Genomic DNA, 20,852 nt, shown 5'->3' on the forward strand with positions numbered 1-20,852 from the left:
ATTATTCATTTGTCACCTCTGAGCTGTATTAAACTGTTGGTGTAAATGCATTTAAATGCCACTTCAGATGCAGCTTCTGTTTCTTCTGTTGAAAAGATGAATTTTGTTGGGACTTATTTAATTTGATTGGTGACAGTCCTATTGTGTCTTATTATTATAACTGAATTTGATTACATTTATGAAATTGACATAAAAGATGATGCATGTATAATTAGGTTTAAAGAATGGATTTATAAAGGTAAAAATGCCCATAAAAGGTAAAAAATCAGTTGAAATGTATTGGGAAAAAAATAATTTCTGTTACTGCTGTGAACTGACAATCATGCAGAATATGAAGAATATTAAAAACTGTCCTGTGTCAGTTGTCCATGACAGTCCCAAACCTGCCAAGGTACTAGCACAGTAACACACCCAGCAAAATATCATCTAATTATCATTATCGATAAAATCTCAGATTGATCAATATTTTTTTTCGCACACCCCTAGTCACAGCAGTGTGTTTGTACCTGTACTGCATGTCACGTCCACCACACATTCAACTGATGATGATAATGTATGTAATGACATGCACACTAGAGAACATTTACGTTTCATTTTTTTTTGTTTGTTTGCTTGTTTTAAGCTGCATATATATGTATTTTATTGTTTCAGATTTCCGAGGCAGATGAAGTTGCAGAGACAACCAGTACTTTACCCGTGACTTTACCATTCCTACTGTAATTCTTTCAAAACAGTCATGTTGCATGCCATCCACTTTGACAGTTGTTTCAACAACAGGTTGAAAGTCATGCATTGTTACTATTCATTTGTATCCTGCTGACTACATGTACACACTCAAGGAATAAAGCCCTGCTATGCATTATCAAATGTTCTTGTTTTATATCAGAATTAAAAGATTCATCAGTTGCTACAGCTGATAACGTTTTATTAATTTGAAAGTTTCTGAATCCTTTGGAAATAAATTCTGTATAAAATGACCATGATAAATTATATTGCATGTGATAAATTATATTGTATATGAAGATCATGAACTGGCAATCTCAAGTATGAAGGAGCACAACATTCAGTACAGAGAGATATATGTCTCTTACATAGTTGTGAAATTGTCTGACTAACAGTTTGAAGCTGTGCTACAAGTTCTTCAGTCACAGGCCATTCTACCGGAACAAAAATTCCACTGCATGACCGGTCAGGGATGATGGTTGTCTTTTCTTTTAAAGTAGATAAATGTTTATGGCCAAATGATAAATATAAGTGCAATACATCAGGTGAAAAATTTATGTATAGATGTGTTCAATCCAGTCATCTCTCTGTCACGACATACCAGATTTTGGTCTGATATTTAAAGCAGTCAGCACCCAGTACAAGAGGTGATGGTGAAATAATTGAAAAGAGTTTACTGAGTAATCTTAGTTGCATAATGTTAATTGCATCTCTGATCAGTATGCCTTCATAATTAATGTTAGTTAACACATTAAAAAATGCTAACAAACGAAACCTTATTGTAAAGTGTTACCAATTAATGCTTCACAACATTGTCCTCTTGTCTAGTATTGTCCCAGTAACCACGGTTGGTAAGATTATGTTCATGTTCTTGTTTACTAAGCCAAGCCATGTCAAAGTTTGCTTCATACATTTAGTTTAACTGTATTGTTAAAGAGGGTAATCTTTACCATTCAACTGAACTGTGTGTGTGATCTATTGAATACAAGTTATGTTTATGTGGTACATTTTCTTTGATTCCATTATAAACTTGTTAAATGTTATTTTTCTAATATTGCTAAATAGTGTTTAGTTTACTATTTGAGCCTTACGTTCAACAAAAGTGTTATGTGCATTTATTAAATTAATTATTTTTATTTGGCATACCTGCGTCATGACGTCATCGCACGCTTCAGTAGGTGGAGCGCCAGTGATGTGCTTCACTCAGAGCAAATACGCCATCATTGCTGCGCTCTTCTTTTATTTTTCTTTATTCATCTTTATTGTACTTCTTTTCAGGTAATTGCAAAACAAGATGTACAAAACACACTTCCGTTTAAATATAAGCCCTGTGTAATGCGATACTGATGATTTAAGTGTGTTGAAAGCCGTTCGTTTTACTATACTGATAGTGTGTCATGAGTTTAGCATGCCTGAGCACATGGTTAGCATGGGTGCCTCTCGATTAGCGCGATAGCCCCTATAGGGGAGAGTGCTTTTTATATACGAGATGCACAAGCAGTTGCTGTGGTGTTCATTACCTCGACAACTGTCTGCGCCTCAGCGTTGAACGTGCTTCTTGTTGAAAATGTAGGGCCCTATGATGATGCAGAAAACGCGGACGGAATCGTGGAATCCATTCATAAAAACGGAATTAAAATGTCATGGAATGAATGACGTAGTCGCAGACGCGCCTTTGTTTACTTTGTTAGCACGTGCGGTGCTAGTCTGCACCATGCACAGAGACAAAAACTTGCAGGATTCATATTTAAATAATATCTTTGCCATTTATTATTCACATAGACCAGGGGTACTCAATAGGCGGACTCCGGTCCATTTCCGGACCCAGACACGGTTAAATCTGGACCGACGCCAAAACCAACATGCTGTTTTAATCATAATCCAAATGAGTTTTCAGTGCAGTGCACAATTGTGATTCCGCGCTATATATCTTTGAGGCTTCTACTCGGTTTGGCTGCTTCATCTATGTCCGATCACATCAGCTGTAACCGCATCGCTATAGCAACGTCACTCACTCAAGTCAGTCAGATGTATCCACCGGTCACGTGCTCTGGGCCAGGCAGATAAACAGGCAGTCTCATTGTTTGCAACACGTGGGAAGCACGAAACCAATGTGTTTAATCTGCAACGACAATCATCAAAGCAATCATCAAAAGTGGTAATGTGAAGCGCCATTACGAAACCAAGCATGCACATTTTGAACAAAATTTCCCTCAGAACACAGAGTTGAGGACCACAAAAATAAACCAGCTGAAATCAGCCTATGCAGCTACAAGCAGTGTAATAGTTAGATCAGCCACACAACAAGAGCGGGCAACAGAAGCCTCACTAAGAGTAGCATGGGTCCTGGGAAAACACAAGAAACCCTTCTCTGATGCTGAAATAGTCAAGGAGTGTATGAGTGAAGTGGTGACTGCTCTGTTTGAAGGGACTCAAAAGGATGAAATAATCAAGAAAATAAGCCAAATACCCTGTTCTGATTCCACTGCGGCAAGACGAACTGAAATACTTGCTAATGATTTGCTTGAACAACTTTGAAGCTGAAGCATGTTGTTTCCATTGCTACTGATGGAGCGCCAAGTATGATTGGAAGAGAGAGGGGATTAGTGGCACGCTTGAGAGCTCACCACCCTGACCTCATGGCATACCACTGCATAATTCACCAGATGGTTTTGTGTGCCAGCCTTGGAGAAAGGTACATGGAAGTCATGACAACAGTCATGAAACTTGTCAACTATCTGAGAGCATCCTCTGCTCTGCAACATTGTTTGTTGCGCTCATTTCTAATAGAGGTGAATGCAACATTTGATGACTTGCTCCTTCACAACCACGTCCGGTGGCTTAGTAAAGGCAAGGTACTGGAGCGGTTTTGGGCACTGCGGAAAGAACTGGAGACATTTCTGTTGGATCAGAAGAGTGCAAAAGCCAAACCGTTTGTGGATTTCATGAAGAATGAAGAGGAAATGGAAATTGTTGCTTTTCTAACTGACATTACTTCCCATCTCAATGACCTTAATATGAAGCTCCAGGGCAAAAACAGCACAGTGTGTGGCCTCATGTCAGCTGTCCGTGCTTTTCAGAGGAAGCTGGAGGTTTTCAAATGTGACTTACAGCAGGACCTGCTTCACTTCCCAAGACTTTTGGATCAGACTGCAGGAAAACATCACCAGCACAATTATGCTGAATTCCTGGACAAGCTGATCAAAAATTTCCAAAGTCACGTTTGAAGATTTCCCTCTGGGAAAACAAGTCTTGCTGTGCATTGAAAATCCATTTCTTGTCAAAAATATTGCAGAATTCTCAACTGAAGCCACGAAAGTCTTCCAATGGGCCAGTGCTGCTTCTCTGCAAACAGAGCTAATTGAGCTCCAAGAAAACCTAGCACTGCAGGAATCTCACTGTGACCCTGTCACCTTCTGGACGAAGATGGTCACTGCAGCAGGTGTTCCTCTCCTGCAGAAGATGGCCCTTCAAATTCTCACAATGTTTCCCTCAACATACTGCTGTGAATCTGCCTTTTCAACCATGAACATGGTGAAAAACGCATACCGCAGCACACTCACCAATGAACACTTACATCAGTGCCTCCGCCTGGCCCTCACACCTTTGATGCCCAAGTTTAAACAACTGGTGGCACAAAGAAGGTGTCACCTTTCACACTAAAAGGCCTACCATGTCGTTTTTTGTGTATAGTTCGAAAGTTCTGGGGATTGCCTCTGTTTTTTTTGTTGGAGTTCTCTATTTGGAATTTGACCATCACTTTTCTGGACCTCGGACTGAATGGAAATTTGGTAAGTGGACCTTTCAAGTTTATATTTGAGTACCCCTGACATAGACTAATCTAGTCCATATCACGATTTGATTGAAGTGTACTGATTTGCATTTGATTTATTAATCAAAAATTTGACAAATTCCGTAACATTCCGTGTTACACCATAAATTCCGTTTTTATGAATGGATTCCACGATTCCGTCCACGTTTCATCATACCATACACACACAGAAAAGGTCTTCAAGGCAACCCATCAAAATAAAAGTTTGATTATATTACTCTTGATCAGTATAATGTACATCTTAATGCTATTGTCTATTGTGTACAAAAATTAAAGGGTTTGTTTAATTTTCATTGGAATAAACAATTAATGTTTTATGTCTTCATTTGATTGCCAGAAAAATTTAAACACATAATTTCTTTAAAAAAATTCATAGGGCCCTATTATTGTATACAAATGAATAAACTGAGTAGTTTTTATGAATTCAATTTATTAGATATGTTTTTGAATAAACATTAAAATGGAATACAGAAAAAAAGTGAAAGCACAGAATTTGGGCCCTAAGAATGTAATTTTTGTTAAACTTTTAATAAATTGTTGTTAAATTAAACAAGTTTCATGATTTCAATTAATTATACATGCTTTTTGATTAATACAATTTAATATAACATCCAGAAGAACAAACAAACCTGAATCCAAAAAAATTAAAACAGAAAAAAAATAAAAAGAATTTGAAAAAAACTGGACACAGCAATACGACACGGTCGTGCAGCAGCAAGCATCACAACAGTGAAAGGAACCTCAGGTAAATGTGTGCAATTGTATAGTGCCCCATTCCTGTATTTTGCCTGGGGCCCCCAAATCACTAAATCCGTCCCTGGGTATGACCAATTTCAGGAGCTCCCAAAATTACAATATGATCAGAATATGAGCATAGCTCACTTACATTCACTAAAATATTGAAACGTTAGCGATACTGATTCAAAAGGTGAGCGCCAGTGATCGAATGTCAAAGCGCAGTTTGAACACCCTGATTTTGATTGGTTCTGAACTCGAGTCAGACCTGTCTGTCATTGGCTGAAGCACAGGCCTCCACCACAGTCGCAGTAGTTTGAAAAGTGCCTGTCAAATGCCAGCTCGCCCCGTTGCTCCGTTGCCAACTTTGTCAAAGATAAATAATAAATGTAGTACAGTAATTCATTTTTATTCAACTCAAGTAAAATTAAAATGACCACAATTTAATTATACTTAGAGTAGAAAAATTTTAAAATGTACTCAAGTACTGTAACGAAAGTGTTTGTAATTAGTTACTTTCCACCTCTGCATTCCAGTACCTGTTACTTTATTGCTTCTGACTTTATCACACTCCACAGAGACTGAGTTCTAGTAGTACTACTCTTGATATGTTTTCACATGATACTTACTTGTTACATTCATTTGAAGTCCTGGTCTCAGTGCGAGCACTACATTACCTGACTTGGCTATCTGAGTTTGTTTCTGAGTTTAATATGATGAAATACTTGAAGTGTCTTATCTGAATATCTTACTGTTGAATAAACCCCTGCATTGCACCAGACCTACCTTGTCCTTCTTCTTTTGTTACAATGAACAACAAGATTGTATAAAATTTCTGTATTCACATTTCACAACACATCAGTGTGTTGAAACTTTGCATGCATGTCCATGACCCTAAATGACAGTCACAAAATTTCAAGAAAAATAACATAGGTTAGATAGTATTTCAGGTAGCTTGAAAAAAATTTTACCATCTGTGGCTGATAAAATATTTTTCAGCATTGAAATAATGGGGAAAAAGCTCTTTTTTACCTTCAAATCCAACACAATCTTATTATTTTGGGTCTGTACAGTTGCTTTAGAACATTAAAATATGTGGGTCAAACTGACCCGTGAACATCACAAATGTAATAGTAATTTTGTGTGTATACAGGTGCTGGTCATATAATTAGAATATCATCAAAACATTGATTTATTTCACTAATTCCATTCAAAAAGTGAAACTTGTATATTATATTCATTCACACACAGACTGATATATTTCAAATGTTTATTTCTTTTAATTTTGATGATTATAACTGACAACTAAGGAAAATCCCAAATTCAGTATCTCAGAAAACAGCTAATTAACTCAAAACACCTGCAAAGGCCTTTAAATGGTCTCTCAGTCTAGTTCTGTAGGCTACACAATCATGGGGAAGACTGCTGACTTGACAGTTGTCCAAAAGACGACCATTGACACCTTGCACAAGGAGGGCAAGACACAAAAGGTCATTGCAAAAGAGGCTGGCTATTCACAGAGCTCTGTGTCCAAGCACATTAATAGAGAGGCGAAGGGAAGGAAAAGATGTGGTAGAAAAAAGTGTACAAGCAATAGGGATAACCGCACCCTGGAGAGGATTGTGAAACAAAACCCATTCAAAAATGTGGGGAGATTCACAAAGAGTGGACTGCAGCTGGAGTCAGTGCTTCAAGAACCACTACGCACAGACATATGCAAGACATGGGTTTCAGCTGTCGCATTCCTTGTGTCAAGCCACTCTTGAACAACAGACAGCGTCAGAAGTGTCTCGCCTGGGCTAAAGACAAAAAGGACTGGACTGCTGCTGAGTGGTCCAAAGTTATGTTCTCTGATGAAAGTAAATTTTGCATTTCCTTTGGAAATCAGGGTCCCAGAGTCTGGAGTGTAAGAATTGAAAATATCTAAAGATATTTTAAAATGAACAAAGACATTTGCTTTACTGTCTCAACCCCCTCTGTCTTGCTACAAGGGCCATTTGGAAGGCTCAAAAGGTGTTGACAGTGATCAAGCCCTGTAGGCCAAGATGTGTGTACATCGGGGGTCTACAAATGGTCACACCTTTAGTACAGTGGGGGAAGTTTTAATTTCCTGATTGGTCAGTTTGAATGTCTCATATTTTGGTTTCAGTCACATGGTCAAGGAAGGGATAAAAGAGGATTGTAACTGTTGCTCTGGGTCTTTGATTCTTGGCTTTTCTTGGGCACTCTCTCTGGCCCCCTCTCTCTCTTTCTCTCTCTCTCTTTCTCTCTCTTTCTCTTTCACTCTCTGTCTCTCTATCTCTCTGGTAACTTTTGACATACATGCTGGGTACGATTAATGGTATATGATTTTATCATCTCATACATCTATTTTGTAACTATGTTAAGTGTAACCATAACCAGATATTGTCATTAAACTCTTTCATTTACAAATGATGTGCTAACTAGTTTTGATTTAGTGTTAACATTAATGTGCTCCATATTGCAATACAATATTGTCACACTATAGCAACGCTCTCCCACACATTTTGCTATTGTAACTGCGCTTATTTCCGTCGTTGGTATAAGTTGCAGTGGGTGGTAATAGACAAGAAATGTACAGTTTTCTACCATCTTGCTGATAACGTTTCTTTAGTCGCTCGGTAACCCTACAGCCTGAACCCCTGTAGGAGCTCCACCCTTACAGGAGGAAGAGAGGAGAGGCACACAATCCACGTTGCTTGAGGTCCAGTGTAAAGTTTCCACAGTCAGTGATGGTTTGGGGTGCCATGTCATCTGCTGGTGTTGGTCCACTGTGTTTTCTGAGGTCCAAGGTCAACGCAGCCGTATACCAGGAAGTTTTAGAGCACTTCATGCTTCCTGCTGCTGACCAACTTTATGGAGATGCAGATTTCATTTTCCAACAGGACTTGGCACCTGCACACAGTGCCAAAGCTACCAGTACCTGGTTTAAGGACCATGGTATCCCTGTTCTTAATTGGCCAGCAAACTCGCCTGACCTTAACCCCATAGAAAATCTATGGGGTATTGTGAAGAGGAAGATGCGATATGCCAGACCCAACAATGCAGAAGAGCTGAAGGCCACTATCAGAGCAACCTGGGCTTATAACACCTGAGCAGTGCCACAGACTGATCGACTCCATGCCACGCCGCATTGCTGCAGTAATTCAGGCAAAAGGAGCCCCAACTAAGTATTGAGTGCTGTACATGCTCATACTTTTCATGTTCATACTTTTCAGTTGGCCAAGATTTCTAAAAATCCTTTCTTTGTATTGGTCTTAAGTAATATTCTAATTTTCTGAGATACTGGATTTGGGATTTTCCTTAGTTGTCAGTTATAATCATCAAAATTAAAAGAAATAAACATTTGAAATATATCAGTCTGTATGTAATGAATGAATATAATATACAAGTTTCACTTTTTGAATGGAATTAGTGAAATAAATCAACTTTTTGATGATATTCTAATTATATGACCAGCACCTGTATGTCAAAACAAATCAGCATGTTGAAACTTTGCATGCATGTTCATGACCCTAAATGAGAAAAAGTCACAATGTCAAGAAAAAAACAACACAGGTTAGTCTGCATTCCAGTCAACTCACAACAGTACACGAGGGTAATCGAAATAAATCCAAAATCGCGATGTGGCTCAGTACGATTATAAAATCTCAAAGACTGTGATTTAATAACATTCGGGAAGGCAACATGTGCCAAACATCTTCCCAAACTTGTAATGAGAAGCGCATATAAACTGACTGTTGTCAACAAGAGAAGCTTTAAGGGCTCCTGCAGTTTTCCACCAAAATAAAGTTTGATGGTTTAACATTTGAAAATGAAGAAATTAAGACAGCCATGAATATTAGTAATTTTGCTGTTGTTCTGTCAAATAAAATAATTATTATTATTATTATTATATTTTAAATACTTTTCTTTTTTTGTTACAGTGAAATATTGCATGCGAGATGATTTTTAGATGATGATTATTAGTTCTGTTTATTTCTAATGTTCTTATTATTTCTTCTATTTCAACAAAATATAAATTAAATTTCCTTATCTTGCAATAAATCCGATCTCCCACAAACAGTGATAACGGCTCTGTCTGAAGAATTCCCTCCATGCATCCAAACGTCTTGACCCCGCCTCTGCTTCAATTTCATTGGTGAACCAAACATTTTTGAGTAAGAACAATGCATATTCAGTGTTGGGGAAAGTTACTTTGAAAAGTAATCTGTTACAATCTGGCATTACTCCCTTAAAAAGTAACAGACTGCGTTACTTAGTTACTTTTTAAGGAAAGTAATGTGATATGTTATTTTTTCTCACCTGGGCTTGTTTGTTTGTTTTTTTAATAACAAAAAAGTTCTATATTTGTCAAATGTTCAGGCCTTTTCACACCAAAATTGAAATAATAAGCCTCAGGCTGAAGGAAATGCACATCTGTACAGTAGAGGGCGCTGCTCAAACAAACCTTTCAGCTGTGCTGTTGTTCTGGATCACATTAGAGATGCAGGAGAAGAAAGTTTAACACTTACTTTACCAATAAAAAACAAAAAATCTAAAGCCATTAACTGAAGCATCGAAGGTCAGCAGCAAGTACATTGGTCAATAAAGTGAGATTAAATGTATAAAAATATCTGTTTTATTTAACATATTTAATTATTGGAGGTTTGCGTAGGTGTCAGGGAATGAACACAGACAGAGGATCCAAGTGCAAGAATAACAATATTTATTGACAGGAAAACGCTGTACAATAACTTCACTCCAAGGGTCAGTTGAGGCAGAGGCTGTGGCGTGCAGAACGGAGGCGTGCGGAGTGGCGTGGCACCGGGTGGCGCAGGGCTACAGCGGGTATCAGAGAACAAGGATAATCCAACCCAGAAAACAGGGCACACGATGAAAGTCCAGAATCCAAAAACCAGGAAGCAACACACAGAGAACACGACACCGGGAACAGCCTGCAACGAACTGACAAAGACCACATAAAGACACGCACAATATATAACAACCACTAACAAGACACGGCTGGCAACAGATCGCAATCAGACCATAACGGGTGACGCCCACACAATCATTCGCTCACACCCAAACACACACACACACACACACAACGTACGAGGGTGAGTAAGTGAATCCATGAACCGTGACAGTACCCCCTCTCCTACGAGCGCCTCCTGGCGCTCCCAGGAGAGCCTACCTGTTGATAGTAATCATCAATAAGAGAGTGATCCAGGATGTCCCTGGCAGGAACCCAACTCCTCTCCTCCGGACCGTAACCCTCCCAGTCCACCAAGTACTGGAATCCGCGTCCCCTTCGCCTAGCGTCCAAAATACGACGAACCGAATAAACGGGTTCCCCATCTACGAGACGCGGCGGGGGGGGAACCGGAACCGGCGGATTAATGTTAGCATGAAAAACAGGTTTGATTTTAGATACATGGAATACGGGGTGAATTCTACAGTACGCTGGGGGGAATTTGAGGCGGACTGTCACCGGACTAAGAATCTTGGTGACAGTGAACGGGCCAATGAATTTAGGTGCCAACTTATTACATACGGAGCGGAGCGGAATGTTCCTGGAAGAAAGCCACACTTTTTGTCCGACGACGTATATGGGGGGCTTCAGCCGGTGGCGATCGGCCTGGGCCTTGGTGCGCGCTCCCACCTGAATAAGAGTCTCTCGGGCTCTTCTCCACGTGTGACGACACCTCTGGACGAAGGCGTGAGCGGAGGGGACCGCGACTTCGGATTCCAGACTAGGAAAGATAGGTGGCTGGTAACCTAGACTACACTGGAAAGGCGACAGGCCCGTAGCCGACACTGGTAACGAGTTGTGCGCGTACTCCACCCAAGGAAGCTGCTGACTCCAGGAGGAAGGATTCTGAGCTACCCGACATCGCAACGTTCTCCCCAAATCCTGGTTGGCTCTCTCAGCTTGCCCGTTACTCTGGGGATGGAACCCAGACGACAAACTAACAGTCGCTCCCAGTAATCTGCAAAACTCCTTCCAGAATCTGGAGGTAAATTGGGATCCCCTGTCAGAAACCACGTCTACCGGGAGGCCATGAATACGAAAGACGTGATTAATGACAGTAACCGCTGTCTCCTTGGCAGAGGGTAATTTGGGCAAGGGGATGAAATGTGCCGCCTTCGAGAACCGGTCCACTACGGTCAAAATCACCGTATTTCCCTGTGAAGGAGGGAGGCCTGTTACGAAATCTAGCGCTATGTGGGACCAGGGTCTTGAAAGGACAGACAGCGGTTGAAGAAGCCCATCTGGGGAACGATTAGAAATCTTACCACGAGCGCAGACAGAGCAAGCCAAAACAAAATTGCGAACGTCGCGAGCCATGCAGGGCCACCAGAATCGTTGCTTAACCAAAAACATGGTACGACTAACCCCTGGATGACAAGCCAGATTGGAATCATGGCCCCATCGGATAACGTCTGAACGTAACCTCTCTGGCACAAATAATCGACTCGGCGGGCACCCGGGCGGAGGCGTTACCCCTTCTAAGGCCGTGTGGACCTTCGACTCGACCTCCCATGTGAGTGAAGAGACAATGAGTCTCTCAGGTAAAATACACTCGGGAGTGGACGGGCGCTCGGAACGATCAAAAACACGAGATAAAGCATCGGGCTTGATGTTTTTAGACCCGGGACGATATGATAGAGAAAAATCAAAACGACCGAAAAACAGAGCCCACCGAGCCTGCCTAGAGTTCAGTCGTTTAGCGGATCTGATGTATTCTAAATTCTTATGATCGGTCCAGACGATGAAAGGTACCCCCGACCCCTCCAACCAGTGACGCCATTCTTCCAAAGCTAATTTGACCGCCAGCAGCTCCCTGTTACCAATGTCGTAATTCCGTTCGGCGGCGGATAAGCGATGAGAAAAAAACGCGCAAGGGTGCATCTTATCGTCCGTGGCGGCGCGCTGGGATAGAACTGCCCCTACCCCCACCTCTGAAGCATCAACCTCCACCACAAACTGACGTGAAGGATCAGGGGCGACAAGAATGGGAGCCGAAACAAAGCGGCCTTTCAGATTGGAAAATGCAGCCTCAGCTGCATTAGACCACCTGAACGCCGTTGCGGTGGAGGTTAAGGCGGTCAGAGGAGCGGCTAGTTGGCTGAAATTGCGAATAAAACGCCGGTAAAAATTGGCGAATCCCAAAAACCTCTGCAGGGCCTTACGGGAATCTGGGATTGGCCAATCCACCACAGCCTTAACCTTGTCAGGATCCATGCGCACCCCCTCAGACGACACGATATACCCTAAAAATGGAACTGACTGTGCATGAAAAACGCACTTCTCTGCCTTGACAAAAAGCCCATTCTCTAGCAGCCTCTGGAGCACTCGTCTGACGTGTTGCACATGTTCCTGGAGAGAAGAAGAAAATATCAATATGTCGTCCAGGTAGACATAAATGAACTGATCGATCATGTCTCTCAACACGTCATTAACGAGTGCTTGGAACACGGCGGGCGAGTTGGAAAGGCCGAAAGGCATAACCAAGTATTCAAAGTGCCCTCTAGGGGTGTTAAATGCCGTCTTCCACTCATCCCCCTCCCTAATGCGAACCAAATGATAAGAGTTGCGCAGGTCCAATTTCGTGAAAAGAGACGCGCCCTGCAGCCGTTCAAAGGCAGAAGACATCAACGGCAGAGGATAAGTATTCTTTACCGTGTTCAGTCCTCTGTAGTCAATGCACGGCCGCAGCGACCCGTCCTTCTTACCCACGAAAAAAAAACCTGCCCCCGCGGGAGACGAGGAAGGGCGGATGATCCCGGCTGCCAGAGAATCAGAAATGTATTTCTCCATGACCTCCCTTTCAGGATTAGAAAGTGAATATAACTTGCCTTTAGGCGGAGAAGACCCTGGTACTAAGTCTATGGCACAGTCGTAGGGACGATGCGGAGGAAGAGAAGCAGCCCGGGACTTACTGAACACTTCCTTCAGGTCGAGGTACTCCTCAGGCACGTTTGACAGATTCACCGACGACTCCTGTAACACAGAACGAGACACAGAAGAACAGGCAGACAACAAACAAGACGCATGACACTGGTTGCTCCACTCTGCCACGGACCCCTGGCCCCACTCGATCCTGGGCTTATGTTTGAGAAGCCATGGATGACCCAAGACGACCGGATGAGTAGCAGATCTGGAAATGAAAAATGGCAACTGTTCCGTATGATTACCAGAAGTGATGACGGTTAAGGGCTCCGTGGCGTGTGTGATGGTGGGTAGCTTCTGTCCGTTAAGGGCGATGACAGTTATGGCATGTTCCAGTGGGTGGACGGGTATGTGCAGACGCGTGGCCAGATCGTAGTCCATGATGCTGCCCTCCGCCCCCGAGTCGACCAGAGCCTGGCAGGTGTGATGCCCCGATACCCACTGTAGTCTCACCGGGAGGAGTGTCGCAGACGAGGATTTATCCAAGGAAAGACCACCCGACAGTAACCTCGGTTCTACTGTCGGGCTCTGCCTTTTACGGGACACTCCCTAAGAAAATGTCCCGCCCCTCCACAGTACAAGCACAGTCCCATCTCTCTCCGGTGTAATCTCTCCTCCCGGGAGAGCCGAGCTCTACCCACCTGCATGGGTTCTGGATCGAACGGGGGACCGACCGTGTTACCTCCGCTGGCACCGCTCTCCTCCAGTTCTTCAAAGCGCGCTACGGGCCTCTTACGCGCCGCGCGTTCCTGCAAGCGGGCGTCCACCCGCAGCGCGAGCTCAATGAGACCGTCGAGACTGGTGGGTAGATCCAGCTGGTAAATCTCCTGCTGAACATGGTCGGCCAACCCATGCAGGAACATATCCCACTGCGCCTCCTCGTTCCACTTGCATTCCGCTGCCAGGGTGCGGAATTTGATGGCGTAATCAGACACTGGTTGGATTCCCTGCCGCAGGTCCGCGAGTTTGCGCGCGGCCTCCCGTCCCGCCACCGAACGGTCGAAGACCCGTCTCATCTCCTGCGACAGGGTGTGGAACGAGGAGCAGCACTGATGTTTGTTCTCCCACACCGCTGTTCCCCACAACGCCGCGCGTCCCGTCAGAAGCGTCATGACCAACGCGACTTTAGATTCCTCAGAAAAAAACGTGTTAGGTTGCAAAGAGAAATAAATAGAGCACTTCGTTAGAAAGGCTCTACAAACGTCTGGTTCTCCAGCATACCTCTCTGGTGCAGGAATACGCGGTTCTTGTTGACTGCTGATGTTGGCGGATGGGTGGGGAACAGACGGTGGAGCTGGCGCAGTGGGAGATGAGAGATGTTGAACCTGGGTAGATAACTCATCCACCTGCGCCACCAACGCCTGAACGGCGCGAGCAGTCGCCACCACTTGCTCGTCCTGATGATCCATCCGTTGAGCACTCCTGCTCAAATACTCCTGAAGATCCGACGACCTTGCTGGATCCATAAGTGGTCAGTTCGTTCTGTCAGGGAATGAACACAGACAGAGGATCCAAGTGCAAGAATAACAATATTTATTGACAGGAAAACGCTGTACAATAACTTCACTCCAAGGGTCAGTTGAGGCAGAGGCTGTGGCGTGCAGAACGGAGGCGTGCGGAGTGGCGTGGCACCGGGTGGCGCAGGGCTACAGCGGGTATCAGAGAACAAGGATAATCCAACCCAGAAAACAGGGCACACGATGAAAGTCCAGAATCCAAAAACCAGGAAGCAACACACAGAGAACACGACACCGGGAACAGCCTGCAACGAACTGACAAAGACCACATAAAGACACGCACAATATATAACAACCACTAACAAGACACGGCTGGCAACAGATCGCAATCAGACCATAACAGGTGACGCCCACACAATCATTCGCTCACACCCAAACACACACACACACACACAACGTACGAGGGTGAGTAAGTGAATCCATGAACTGTGACAGTAGGATTCTGATTTTGCATTTCACTGATTTTATTCATTTTCAGGAATACTGAATCTGTTTTTGTGCCAGTGAGACGAGTAAGTGCATGTTCACATTTAATCTAGAACTATAACTCATATTTTTCATGTTTAGGAAGGACTTAATTGACCAGTACAATGAACTTTGAACTTGAGATGAAGGATAGGGAACTCTCGGTCAGGTTGTGGAGGTGTGAGAGTGTTTCAACATGTGCTTTCTCTGAGAAACTGTTGTGGTCAGGGTTATCAATCTGAGACACACCTCAGTACATGATACTATCAGGATTTTCTCAATATCTGAAAATGACAATTCACTTCCTTTCTTCAAATGCAAATGTTGAAACACTGAATGACATGCTGTTTAATAAGTGATCTCGTATGCCTGCTGAGTGCAGGATGAGGGAAGGTGGTTTGTCTAAGAAGACTGTTGGGTTATCCACCTTTTTCCTGACTTGCCTACTGCGTTTTGAAGTACGGGTGTCACTTCCGGTTTGGGGAACTTCTATTCAAAAAGACTGAAACAAATCGCTTCAAATCATAAGGTTGCCCTACAAATAAAGCTTATCCGTCAGTTTGACTGAATGAGTTGTTAATTTCCCTTCATGAGAATAATGTAACGCTTGGTATTTTAACGTGACGTTATAACAAGAAAATCTATGGCAAGAGCTCATTTCAGTCACTGTATTCTTTTCCTCATGATTATTTTCTTTTATTCCTTTGCATTCTGCTGTAATAGTATGAAAAAGGACAACATATACTGCACATTTGTGGTCTGTTCTCCCGATTTAATTTATGATATATCCCATTAATAATTCACTGGAATGCATGAAGAATTTCTTGTTTTTCTCCTCAAATCCTCACATCTCTTTCCAGGTTTGTTTTCACAGGTAAATACAATTTATTATCTGTCAAAATGACAGAAATCACTTTGAAATAGTATCACACAATGCTGAAGTTCATGAACAGAATTACCACAACAAATTAATTCAAGTACTTTACTATAGTATGGTTCAAAAACGCTATTTACTATAAATTACTATAGTATTTTTTCATGGGGGGATACTAATGTTTTTTTTTATGTTTTAAAGCTATTACAATTATGAAAATATGACGTTTTTGGTGAGTTCATAATGTAATAAATTTCTCATAATGCAATAATTATTACATTATGAGCAGATTTTATGTTTTGAGAAAATTATTACATTATGAACATTTTATTACATTATGAGTTGCTACATGTCATCATGGGACGTAGGAATAAGGTGGATACCACAATATCACACTGTGCTGTGGCTGTTGGGGTACATGTGGGGTTGAATAAAGGTTTTAAAATCATACATTAAGACACGTTTGCATACTGTCTTTATTAAGTGTAACTGATTATACATACAGCATTGATTTAAGCATACATGATAAACCAGAAAAAGTGAAGTCGACAAAGATGGCAAGAGATAGTGTTTAAAAATAACAGAAAGCCAGGTCAGGAGCATGAAGTCATGATCTAGAGAAGTTCATGATCTATGAAGAAACTAGTTACAACCATCTTGCCGGGGTTTTTTTGGATTTGAGGGCCCTGGGAGGCTTGGTACATTTGGGAAAATTATAATATTCACGTTGTAATCTTTGGCCAGCCGTGTCTGTAGGTCTGTAATTGATAATTTCTGCACTTTGCCATTGTTATCAGGTCCATAGTAACCCTGCCCTATGAACATATTGTTCTTTAGACAGCAGGTGGCTCTCCAGTAATACTTTGAGACAGTAACTCTAGGGTTCTTTGTTGGAATTTTTATGTTGGTATCAGGAACTACACCAGTCACTACATAAGCCTTGCCATTACAGTTTTTTAGATCATCTTTAACATCCTCCTCGTGTTTCTTCCATTCCTGCCGATTGAACGTTGGGTTCTGTGGAGCGGCGTTGGTCAGGGTGGAGGTGGCCACCATGGAGAGATGATTGTCCGTGTGCTGCACCGGGTAGAGGTGACCTTTGTCATATTTAGAGTCCTTATAGTCACTATTCACAGCCTGTTTATTACCAATAGTACGTTTGTAACCTTTAGGACTCATACATGGATCAGCGTCTTTATCATCCAGCTGAACGACATGAGAGAAAAAAAAAACTTAATTCAAATTAAGTATTGTCATTTCAAATAAAAATATATACAGTTGAACATTTACCTGAGGTTCGATGTACCAAACATCACACCGTCCAATACTACGGTGGCTCTCAAACTCATACGCTGAGTAGATGGGGATCCTCCATGTTATGCTGTACAAAGTTGCATAAAGATACATTTTCTGATCGCTGTCATCCCAAACACACTGACAGATGTGCTGGACTGAGACGCCCGCTGGTGGTGTGAACTGAGGAGGGACATCTTTCAAAAAGAACCGACTGCATTGATTAAAATTCTGCCCAACCTCACTCAAAGAGAGGTAAGGCAACAGAAGAAACACGAGAAGCTTCATGATGAAACTCGAGCTGTGAGAGCAGACACTGAATCTGTGAGTTTCTCTGGGTCAGAAGAGAGCGAGAGAGTAGAGAATATAGATGAACTCTGTCTTTTATAGAGTTTAAGACACAAGGGGAGGGGATAAAATCACGTTTGTAGGTTTCACTACAAAAGTGTTCAAAAAAATAGCTGAAGAGGTTAACAGTGCACTGCTGATGATCTTAGTTTTAGCGCGTTAAAGGGTTTGTCTTTTACACTGAAATGCATGAGCTGCATCTTATGAACCATGTACAGTATTTTCACACCTGTGTAGATGACAGAGAACACATTTCACATGCCATGATCATCTTATCTTAAATCTCTCTCAGGATAATGAAACAGCTAAAGTTTACAGTTTAAAGCACAACTCCTTAACCCTCTATGGACCACAATTTGAAATAAGCAACAGAAAAGAAAGAAAGGACAAAAAAGATCAAGTTCAACTACATCTCCAAAATTTGTTTGTGCATTATGACTTTTGGCCTTTGACCTACAAAAAAAGTCCTTTATACTGTACATCCCAATGGACTGCAAACAGTCACATAATTAACCAAAAGCATATTACTACTGAAAGAAAACTGAACACTACAATATAATTACACAATCTCGTGGGTTAAAACAGCTTTTTCTATAGATCACCTTATTAGATTGAAGCAATATATCCGTGATGGTTTCATCAAAAAGGAACATAGCAGTTTATTTTGACTTGTAAAAAGCATATGACACCACCTGGAAATATGGAAAGAGACTTGTATAAAATGGGGTTTAGATGTAATCTGCCTATTTTTATCTCCAGGTTTCTATCTAACAGAAGTTTTCGAGTTCAAGTAGGAACTTTATGTCTAATTTTCATGCACAGGAACAAGGAGTACCTCAGGGCAGCATCCTTTCTGTTATTTTGTTTATGATTAAAATAAATAATATTGTAAATGTTATTGGACCAAATATATTGTGTAGCCTATATGCTATAGGGGGGAAAATATAAACATAATTGAAAGACGGTTGCAACTATGTATAAACAAAGTAAAAGAATAGTCAATTGAAAATGGTTATAGATTCTCTAAAACTAAAGCTGTTTGTATTTACTTTTGTCTTTTGCTGTCCTTGCATCATGATCCGCAACTATTTATTGACCATCAAAGTTGTCAAAGAAGCTACATTTTTAGGTTTACTATGGGATAATAAAATGACTTTTATTCCCCATATAAACTATCTAAGGAACAGATGTGTAAAAGCATTGAATACTATTAAGGTACTTGCAAAAACCAAATGGGGTGCTGATTGCATAGTTCTTTTGCAGCTATACAGACTGTTGGTCCGTTCCCGGCTGGATTATGGGAGCATAGTTTATAGCTCTGCTAGAAAATCATAATTGCAAATGCTGGATACTGTTCACCATCAAGGATTGAGACTTGCCTTTGGAGCTTTCAGGACCTCTCCAGTACGAAGTCTATACACAGAAGCAAATGAACCATCTCTTCAAATTAGATGCTTGAAATTATCCCTCCAATATGCAATCAAGATAAAGACAAATCAACATAATCCAATGTTTACATCTGTATGATGCCAGACCTAGTTATATCAGACCTTTTGGAATACGAATAAGACCTCATAAAGAAAACTTGGACATAAATGTTGACAATCTAAGCCAGATTCACTTCTGTCCAGTTCCTCCATGGAGTTTGAAAATGTTGTGCATTAATTTGGAATTGTCCTGTAATAAGAAGGCTGAAACATATCCACAATTTTATCAACAGCATGTCTTTGACATAAGAAGCCTTTTTCCATATCATAATCCTATGTATACTGCTGGGTCAAAGATTGAAACTCATGTATCTGCAGCAGCAGTAATGAGCCACCAACAGCATGGCAGTCGTATCCATTTTCTCAGCAGAAGCTCCTGCTCTATTACTTGACTTGGAACATATTGAAAATGCAAGAGAACAGAACTTCATAGTGTTTACCAATTCAAAATCCTGTCCACAAGCTCTGGAGTCTTTGAAGACAAATCATCCAATAATCATTGATATATTAATCAAAGCCAATCAGTGATGGAGACTCAAGTACAGCATTGTTTTCTGCTGGATTTCAGGACATAGTGGCATTATTGGAAATGAGCAAGCAGACATGGTTGCAAAACAATTTCTTGCAGAAAGAATTGGTGAATGCCAAATCCCACCCTCGGACATAAATCCCTTAATCAACCAATATGTGTTGAAGAAATGGCAAGCAGAATGGATAGAATGTCAAAGTAACAAATTATTTGAAATAAATCCTGTGCCCACGCTTTTAAATCAAGACACGACCTAGTGGTATTTACAAGGTGTCGGATAGGTCATACTAGACTGACTCATGGACATTTATTGAAGAGTGAAGAAGCACCAAAATGGCAATACTGTAGTACCAACTTGTCTGTACAACATTTCCTTTTGGACTGCCCAATCTTTCTGCCATGTAATAGCCTGATGTTGATATGGCAATAAACTCAAATACTACTTCTACCTTGACGACATTCTAATTTTTTTCTCCTTCAGTTCAGGTACACACTCCACACGTTTGTCATGTGCTACAACAGCTGTTGAAGTGTGTCTTCCACACAGAGTCAGTTTCGCTCCTGGGCTACATTATTTCACCAGATGGGATCAAAGCTGATCCCGATAAGGACCGTAGCCGAGTGGCCAACTCCAGACTCACATAAGGTTCTGCAGCAGTTTCTGGGATTCGCCAACTTCTATCGCTGTTTCATCCGGAGCTTTAGTCAGGTTACTGCACCCTTTATGGCTCTCACCTCTACCAAGCTACCGTTTAGATGGAATTCGATGTTCTCAAGTCCCGGTTCATCTCAGCTCCTGTTCTTTCTTTTCCAGACCCTGAACGGCAGTTTATTCTGGAGGTGGATGCCTCTGAGTTTGTAGTAGGTGGAGTCCTTTCTCAGCGGTCCCCTAGAGATGGAAAGGTACACCCCTGTGCCTACTTCTCTCACCGCCTGAGCCCAGCAGAACAGAATTACGACACAGGGAATCGGGAGCTGTTGGCGTTCAGGCTGGCTCAAGGCGAGTGGCGTCACTGGTTGGAGGGGGCGACACAGCCCTTCTTGGTCTGGACGGATCATAAGATCATGGAGTATATCCATTCAGCCAAGAGG

At 41.7% G+C, this 20,852-nt stretch overlaps 1 protein-coding gene across 1 annotated transcript; it reads right to left on the minus strand.

The window, feature by feature from the left end:
• Positions 1-16,561: 16,561 nt before the first annotated feature.
• On the minus strand, positions 16,562-17,741 carry LOC127506979 (endonuclease domain-containing 1 protein-like). The gene is made up of 2 exons (XM_051883790.1): positions 17,394-17,741; positions 16,562-17,309 (listed from the first exon to the last, which is right to left on the minus strand). Exons 1-2 carry the CDS (start codon positions 17,682-17,684, stop codon positions 16,746-16,748), a joined length of 855 nt encoding a protein of 284 aa, XP_051739750.1. The 5' UTR covers positions 17,685-17,741; the 3' UTR covers positions 16,562-16,745.
• Between the last annotated feature and the right edge of the window lie 3,111 nt (positions 17,742-20,852).

This window comes from Ctenopharyngodon idella, chromosome 24 (assembly GCF_019924925.1).
Source record: "Ctenopharyngodon idella isolate HZGC_01 chromosome 24, HZGC01, whole genome shotgun sequence".
Classification (NCBI taxonomy): domain Eukaryota; kingdom Metazoa; phylum Chordata; class Actinopteri; order Cypriniformes; family Xenocyprididae; genus Ctenopharyngodon; species Ctenopharyngodon idella.

What these genes read in the sequence shown, in the direction of transcription:
- LOC127506979 (XM_051883790.1), bottom strand. Translation starts at nt 17,684, where the DNA reads ATGAAGCTTCTCGTGTTTCTTCTGTTGCCTTACCTCTCTTTGAGTGAG. An exon ending in TTTGGTACATCGAACCTCAG is followed by an intron (nt 17,310 to 17,393) that starts GTAAATGTTCAA and finishes CATGTCGTTCAG; the next exon opens with CTGGATGATAAAGACGCTGA.